The 8,832-nt window shown below is 33.8% G+C and overlaps 1 protein-coding gene across 1 annotated transcript in view; it reads right to left on the bottom strand.

Annotated features, from left to right (window-relative positions):
- Window positions 1-8,388, bottom strand: part of CBG13651 — a gene marked incomplete at both ends in the record, with an annotated part of 8,677 nt that extends 289 nt beyond the window's left edge. Inside the window, 10 exons of the mRNA XM_045244774.1 lie at window positions 1,482-1,576; window positions 2,597-2,883; window positions 2,972-3,062; window positions 3,641-3,718; window positions 4,838-4,933; window positions 4,981-5,073; window positions 5,742-6,169; window positions 6,903-7,025; window positions 7,975-8,169; window positions 8,324-8,388. Coding sequence (XP_045095220.1) covers window positions 1,482-1,576; window positions 2,597-2,883; window positions 2,972-3,062; window positions 3,641-3,718; window positions 4,838-4,933; window positions 4,981-5,073; window positions 5,742-6,169; window positions 6,903-7,025; window positions 7,975-8,169; window positions 8,324-8,388 — 1,551 coding nt within the window. The remainder of the gene's footprint in view (window positions 1-1,481; window positions 1,577-2,596; window positions 2,884-2,971; window positions 3,063-3,640; window positions 3,719-4,837; window positions 4,934-4,980; window positions 5,074-5,741; window positions 6,170-6,902; window positions 7,026-7,974; window positions 8,170-8,323) is intronic.
- Between the last annotated feature and the right edge of the window lie 444 nt (window positions 8,389-8,832).

Below are 8,832 nucleotides of genomic sequence, written 5' to 3'. Positions count from 1 at the left end.
CTGAAATTGAAAGAAAACTACGTCTATCAATTTAATTGTCTTATCAATCAATTGATTATTGAGATTAGTTATCAACGAAAAAAAAATTAAAAGATTAACATATTCCTGTTTTAAATATGTTTATGTGTTTATAAAACATTTTTGGTTTCAATGTCCCATTTTTAAAAGATAATTTTCAATTTGGATATATTATCTAAATTTAAAAAAAAAGAAAAAAAGGTCCAAGCTTTGACCAACTCTCGATTCCTGTAAAAGGTATCAAAAGGTTTTCAACAGGTAAAATGAATATTATAATATCATGAACAATTAATCAGTTGACCACATTCTGATATCTGTTACAGGAAACAAGATAAACTGGGTCAAAGTGTATTGGAATTTTAATTGCGACAAATTGAAGTAGTAAATGACAAATCAAATTATTTTTAATACACTTTAAACGCAAGGATTCAATTGCAGTAATAAATATAAAAATTTCAAACTTGACACGGAAAATGTGAAACTGAAAATTATAAAAAAATTGAAGCATAATTTTTGTAATCGCTAAAAATGCTTAAAATTAATTAAACCTTGGCTGTCAAGTTTCCGATCACTTTAAAATTTTTGAACGGTGTAAAACAGATCTAGATCGAAACTTTGCATTCACAGAATTTTTTGAAAATTCCTTAAAGTTTTTGGTATAAAAACGGGGCAAAAATAGTGTCTTTCAGAAATCAGCTAACAGAAATTTTCAAAATTCTGTGAATGCAGCGGAAATCCCCAGAATAATACGTTTCTGTTTATCCTATTGACAGGTAGTGGGGTTAAAGCTAACCCAAGCTAACTTAGGCTAACTCAAACTACCGTAAAATCTGTATTAATATTGCATGCAAGTCTATTGTTCAAGTCACCTCAAGGGGTGCAACTCTATTAGAGGGGCAATTCAAATAGAGGCTGCAATTCTATTTTTCAAACTACAATTTGAGGTTAAAATTTGAAAAAAAAAGTTTTATTATGAAAATCGACAAAAAAAGTAACAAATTGAACAAAACGAAAAGAAAAGTATTGCAACCAAAAAATCGAGGCGTCACTGTCATAGTTATTGTCTTCTTCTTCGGCATGGTTCACTTCTCCATCGTCTTCCTCAATTTCAATATCTCCCAAAATCCCTTGAATTTCTTCCATTTCTAGTTCTGCTCGTCTTGTCTTCAATAACTGTACGCCTTTTGGGATTTCTCCATCTTTCTTGAAACAATGAATTGCCTTAATCCGCATCCTGTGAATGATCTTACAATGTATTCTTTCGGAATATGTTCTCACGCCAATTGAATCCAATTCAAATGAACTTCCATATGGGAGCACGTGTTATTTTTTCCGTGTTATTTTTTGATTCTGCCCATTTCTCCACCGTAAGCTTGTAATCCAATGTGTGTGCTCCACGCTTTCTCTTTCTAGAGTTTTCATCAATTTTTTTCAACGTCTTCTACGTTATCCACGTCTTCCACGTGTTCCACTTCATCCAATTTTTCCACGTCATCCACGTGTTCCACGTCATCCAATTTTTCCACGTCGAACGCGTTTTCCACGTCTTCTCGGTCTTCTTCAATAAATGGAAAATATTGTTAAAAAACAAAGAAAAATAAAAATAAACCAGAAATTAGGTAGGTAGTTTAAAAAAAATCTAAAAACAACTGTGCAATAGTTCGTCACGGTGTCACAGACTAAAAATTGTGCAGTACTCCCGGCGGAGCCGCAATACTGCTGCAAATGCAATTGTATTACGGGGGAATTCAATTAAAGGTTGCAAGTCTATTTTTCAAGTGCCCTCAAGGGGTGCAAGTCTATTAGAGGGGCAATTGAAATAGAAGCGCAATATTAATACAGATTTTACGGTAGCTCAAAATATCTAACTATTGTCAATTCAAAAAGATCGCACCGGTGAACACATAAACAAACAAGTAAACAAGGGGGCGGAGCGATCCGCCCCTTTCCGCAAAGGCGCCGCGTAGTTTTTCGACGGTATTTTAGCGATGCCGTTTTTTGGTAATTTTTCATCGAATTTCTTCCGAATTGAAGGAAATTCGTCAATTTTTTTCTAATTCATCCATCATCTAATAAGAAAAATCGCCTTCTGGGATCACAACTATGAAGAAATGTTGAATAATCTGCGGTTAGTCGACAAATTACTCTAAATACTTCTCCGATCGAGTTTTTCAGGTTTTCAGGTAACTTTACAATAATAATTTATGTTTTATGTGATCTCGAAGCTTTCCTACTTCCTATTTTCATCATTGCAAGATTCGATACGTCACATGGTCTTGCTCATTTCATTTTCACCCTGAATCAAAAAATAGTGTTTCCCAATTGTGTTTCTCAGTTTTTATTAAAACAAGGTTATATATTCCTTCACAAAATCGACGAATTTCCTTCAATTCGGAAGGAATTCGATGAAACATTACCAAAAAACGGTATCGCTAAAATACCGTCGAAAAACTGCGCGGCGCCTTTGCGAAAAGGGGCGGATCGCTCCGCCCCCTTGTTTGCTTGTTTGTTTGTGTGTTCACCGGTGCGATCTTTTTGAATTGACAATAACAAGATTATCGAATCGATGATTACCCACCAATTTCCGCTGCATTCTGTCCCATAAGCAACCCTCTGATCAGTGTCTGTGCCACAGCCGATATAATTTTAGAACCTCCCGTACCGCCTGTCACCATTTTCAAATCTCCATTCTCAACATTAAAAACTACAGTAGGACTCATACTACTCATCGGTCGTCGTCCAGGAACAATAAAATTGGCTTCAGTTGGTTCGAATCCCCAATGATTACGAAATCCGGGTGTCGAGAAGTCATCCATTTGATTGTTATAGATGAATCCGTACTTTGAGAGCATTTTTGAGCCGAATCTATAAAGAAGATTGAGTCAAAAAGGAGGTTCTTGGGTTTCTCAAAAATGTGGAACCTAAAAAAGTTTTTTTCTGGAAAAATTCTTACGCTGTATTAATTGAAGATGTCAGTGAGACAGCATTCCCATCATCATCCACAACGCTAATTTGAGAAGTACCACTATCCAAAACAGCAGGTGCTGAAAATCAAAAATTCGAAACTTTCTAGAAATAAAAAAAAATTTCAGATTTCCGGATTTTTAGATTTAAAAAAATTTTCCAAATTTTTTCAAAAAAAGAACTGTTTTGAAAATTTCCAAAAAATCATACAGTTTTTAAAAAATCAATCTGTCTTTGCTTCTTCGTTTAAAAAATTTAAAATGTTCAATTTTTTCCCTTACCTGCCGCTAAATAATACTCCAAATCTTGACCCGTCTCCTTGACTTTTTTTGACAATAATTTCATGGTGCTTCTGGAAAAAAATTACCAAACATCCAAATTTGAGTCCATATATCTCGGTTCCTGTCAAAGTTTTAAAAAAGTTGTTAACTGATAAATTGTTCATGACAATCATGCCAACATTTTATCAGTTGACAACTTTTTGATATTTTTTACAGGAACCGAGATATATGGGCTCAAAGTTGGGAGTTGGGAGACCCTTCTATTACAGGGTGTACGGTATTATTTTCTCAAATCTCAAGCCTACCTTTCTGTCAAATTCTTGGCAATATTCAATGATTTCTCCGAGAAAAGATAGTCGCCAAGTTGTCCCTCTGACCGTAGGCCAGTTTTTGAGCCTCAATCAAAGTGTGATAGAATTCGACGTCGTTGAACATTTTCTTGTCGCGGTATTGCACTGAAATAAACGATCTTTTCGTACTAGAGATGATTGTTTTGGATAACTTGTGGAGGCTTTGAAACAGGCAAAAATGGGATTTCAGGGGAAATACATACAGTACTGGTCAATAAGATTTTCAGTCAGTTTTTGAGCATTTTGAGCATTTTCAAGAGGCTAGAGCCCGGCTGTCAAGTTTCCAATTACTTAGAAAGTTTTGAAGGTTGTAAAAAAGGACCAGATTGTAAAATTTGCATTCAAAGATTTTTATGAAAATTCCTACAATATCCGATTTCTAAAAAGAACCCATTTTTGGCCCGTTTTTGCACTGAAAACATCAAAAACGGGTGTCTTTCAGAAATCGGCAAATAGCTGAAAAACAAGAAACTTTCGAAAAATCCTGTGATTGTAAAGTTTTCAATCTATGTCTGTCTTATACCCTCCGAAATTTTAAAAATGATCGGAAACTTGAGAGCTGAGCTCCGTCCAACTAAATATGGCCTAAAATCAACTGAACTATACGTGTTTCCTCATTAACCCGTACACTATATGCTTGTGAACAAAAACAAACAAATTTAATCATATTAAAACTTGGTCCCGTAACCGGAAAGTTTTTTGTTCCATGAAGTACACATAATGTTCATTCAGGACACATAATTTCAATAGTATGAAGGTGGTTGTTGGAAATGTGATTTTTTTTTCGGAATGATAATGATTTGCTTGATGATAATAGCAGAAGCTTTATCAAACTTCGTCCAGTAACAATAATTTTGGGTCCTTTTAAGTTTAGGATCTAAAATTCCAATTTTAATTATCACCGCAAAATTTAAGTCTGGAAATTCTGGATGACTGAAAATGTGTTTTTCTAGATGAAAATGATTCGCCTTATTATATTTCCAAAAAAACCTTATCAAATTTTGTTCAGTAACAAACATTTTCGGTCTCTCAGATTTTTGGATAGTGTTTAACTAATTTCCACTGTTATAGGTTTATATAATAAAATATCCCCAAAATATGACATCGTTTTTTCATTACTGTATCCGAAAACAATTGGCCATAATCATTTTTGAATTATTCGAGTTTTCGAACAAAAAACCTCCTCATTTTCTCCCAAAAAGTTCAAACTACAAAAAACTTTACTTTCCACAATTCTGGGAATCGCCTGGGTGATCACCCACGATGATGGTGGAGGCGGTCCACACATTCGATACTTCCCGAGATCCGCGTATAAGGCTTCTATAATAGAAAAAACTCTTTTGATGGATTCAAAAAGTTGAATGTACCAGTAACATGAGTTTCATAATTTCTCAAGTCATCAATTGTAATAATGCCGCCATTGGCGAGCATTTCCTTGATGATTCCATCTGCAATGGATCCTGAAAAATATCATTTTCAAAAAATAATACTGTTTCGAGATTATGATTTTCGAGAAATTTTTAATTTATGATTAATGCTCCAACGATACACAGCAAAAGTTTTATTTAAAGTTTTGAAAACTGTAACTTTGATTCAATTTATCTCGGTTCCTGTGAGAAATATCAAAAATATATCAAATAATAAAATGTTGCTGATAATATTCTCAACATTTTGTCAGTTAATTTTTTTTGATGTCTTATATGAGAACCGAGATAATAGAGATCAAAGTCTGGACCAATCAGTGGCGGCCTATTGGCGACTCAAAGAGGGCCCTAACTTCAAGCCAATTTATCTCGGTTTCTGTGAGAGATATCAAACAGTTATTAATTGATAAAATGTTGGAAATTTTATGATAAACATTTTATCTGTTGACAAATTTTTGATATCTGTTACAAGAACTGTGATAATTGAGTTTAAAGTTTGGACGAATCAGTGGCAGCCTATTGTCGGTTCTAAAGGGACCATAACTTCAAGCTAATTTATCTCGGTTCCTAGCAGAGGTATCAAAAACTTGTTAAATGTTGTAATAAAATGTTGGTGGTTTTATGATTAAAAGTTTATCAGTTGACCACTTTTCGATATTTTTCCCAGAAAATGAGATATATGGACACAAAGTTTGGGGACTCACCATTATAAAACAACTGCACCGGATCCTGAGAATTTGCAATAACTCTTAACAACTTTGCCAATGGATAATTAGCGACAATCTCTCCAACTTTATAAAACTCCCCACTAAACTTCGATGTATACAAGTTCTTCAACGCCTGAGCTTCGGCCCGATCCTTGTACTTTGTGATTCGATCCAAAAAATTAAACATTGCCTGATGCATTGGGAACCCTTTGGCTAATTGAGCAGCTGGCATCACCAAATCCGACCAAGGGATCACTTTTGACCCATATTTTTTATAGGCGGTCCATAATCCGTGTAGTTCTCCTGGGATGCCAATAGATTGGTAGCCGAATTGAGCGGATTCCTTATCAGAGGTGTACATATTTTTGGTTGCTAGCGATGGAGCGGTTTCTCGGGAATTCAGGAAGACACATTTCTTTTCTGCTCTGCAAAATTGAGTGTTTCAACATTTTCTTAAAAATTTTATTATATTTTTTGATCTTATTAACTCCTTTCAAAATTTCAGAATATTCCTGTAAAAATGTTCTAAAAATGATTTTTCAGCGACTCAAAACTAATACCATCACTGATTTTTTGTTCTGTAATTGCAGAAATCATATTTTTTGAAACTTTGATAATTTCGTAAAACTTCGAGAAGATAATTATTACGGAAAATTGATTTGAAACATAAAATCACAATGAAACGGGGAAAAACGTAGAAAAAATTGAGACACTGCCCACTTTGAGCTCATATATCTCGGTTGCCTTGAAAGATATCAAAAAGTTGTCAACTGATAAAGTGTTTATCACAACATTAGTTATATTTTATAAGTTGACAGTTTCTTAATATCTTTCACAAGAAATGAGAAAAATCGGTATGAATTTAGGGTCCTCTGAGCAGCCAATGACCCGTCCAAACTGTGAACACTATTATCTCAGTTCCCGATAAAGGTATCAAAAAACTGTTAACTGCTAAAATGTTTATCATAACATCATAAACAGTTTATCAGTTGACACGTTTTTGATAGCTCTCACAGGAGCCGAGATAATAAAGGTCAAAGTGAGGAGGGTTTACTGCTGTCGGGTTGTAATAGCTGAGCATTACAAAACTGCGTTTTTCAAACTCAATCAGTACAATTTGAAATAGTAATAATTTTCTTATTCATCAAAATAACTCACTTCAAATAAATCACAATGAAATCGCCACCGCCAATTCCAGTGGCATACGGTAGAACGACGCCATTACAGAATGTAGCTGATATCGCAGCATCAACAGCATTTCCGCCTTGGATTATGATGTTTCTGGAAGAGATTTTTGTTTTAACAACGTATTAAGGATTCCCGATAAAACAAAAATATATTATAAACATAAAAAGTGACTCTGTGGAACGGTGTATTTTTGAATAAAACAATCCCCCTTCAACCTACCAAGCTGTCAACTTTGAGCCCATATATCTCATTTTCTGTGAGAGTTATCAGAAAGTGGTCAACTGACAAAATGTTTATCATAAAATCACCAATATCTCATCAGTTGATAACTTTTTGATATATCTTACCGAAACCGAGAGATGTGTCCTCAAAGTTGGTATACCCCTCTACGCTTCCTGTTGAGATACCGTAATTCTCAAGGATGTCATTCTATTGGAGTGATTGCGGTATGTTTTGGGTACTAAACTACAGCATTTAAGATTTTTGCGTTCTTAAAGAAACATAACAAACTTGGAGCCCTGAAAAAGTATTAAAAATTCCATAGAGATAACCTAAATGAATAGTTCCAAATATTCACAAAACATGAGTTGTGCCACTAAAAAGCCGCTTATCAGGCTTCCTTGGATTTGTACAGAAAAGTTGTCAATTACAAAAATAAAGCTCTATTTTTGTTTAGTATACTCTGAAATTTTGAGGAAAATCGAAAAAAAATTAGAAGTAGTTTTTGAGTGCTGTGCCTACCACAAGTGCTCAAATAGTCCTACACTTTGAAATCAATTATCTCGGTTCCTCTAAAAGATACTCAAAATTAGTCAATTGATAACATATGGCAGATATTATGATAAACATTTTGTCAGTTGACAAAATTTTGATAGCTCTCATAGGAACCAAGATTATTCAGCTCAAAGAGCAAGGTAATGTTCTCTTAAAAATTTTTTGCTATCACGCTACAAATATTATAATTTCTTATACAAAACTAAAAACATTCGTCAACTTGGTGAAACTGAAAAAAAAAATTAACAAAAATATAGGAAACAATTACCTTGCAATTTCAGCACAAAAATTGGAATCCGCGACTGCCGCTGCATTTCTAAATCTGGCAGATTTGGACCTTGGCTCAAGTACCACGTGTTCAGTATGTCGATTGCCAGTGAAATTGTATACGGTAGCGATAATAGCCCAGAGAAGAAGAATTACAGCAATCACAGATAGTACCAGGACTCCAATGTGGTATTTTCTGAAAAACTTTTTTGTTTTTTTTTTTTGAAAAAAAAATGTTTGAAAAAAATTTGTTCAAAAATCACCGTTTCACTAAATTGATAAGTTTGACAGAAGGATGATTCAAATGATATCTTTTTTTTAATAGAGATTTCAAAAATTTAAAAACTCACTTCAATTTTTTCATGAGAATCCTCTCCTGAGCCATATCGGCTCGAGAGTCTATCACAACAACCATTTTTTATTCACACAGTATTTAAAAAATGGGAAAAAAGTGTTTCAATGAAACAGTAAAATTTTAAGCACCCGATAGGTTTCATATGACCCTCCCCGACTATTTAAATATGCAAATTCTAGTTTTATGTAAAATAAGTTTCAAAATTTAGAAATTTTGGTGTCATTTATATGGAAATATCATCATGCTAGAAACATAATTCGGAAAGAGGGGTTAGACTGAAAATGAAAACTTGCGGAATCCTCCTGGAATGAAATGAATGAAAATCTCAGAATTGTGAAAAGTTATGTTTTTGAAACTGAAAAGATTTCGAAGAATTCAAAATTTTGGAACTTTGATTTTATCAGATTGAAAAGTTATATTTATTTATCAAGTAGCTAAGAACGATCAATTACCCATTTATTATTTTCAAAAAGTTTTATGGAGAATTCCACCACAGGGCGAGAT

The sequence above is a fragment of the Caenorhabditis briggsae genome (genome assembly GCF_000004555.2).
Source record: "Caenorhabditis briggsae complete genome, chrIV, whole genome shotgun sequence".
Lineage (NCBI taxonomy): Eukaryota > Metazoa > Nematoda > Chromadorea > Rhabditida > Rhabditidae > Caenorhabditis > Caenorhabditis briggsae.
Note: the sequence above shows the minus strand (reverse complement) of the source record. Positions and strands in the feature narration are given on the sequence as shown.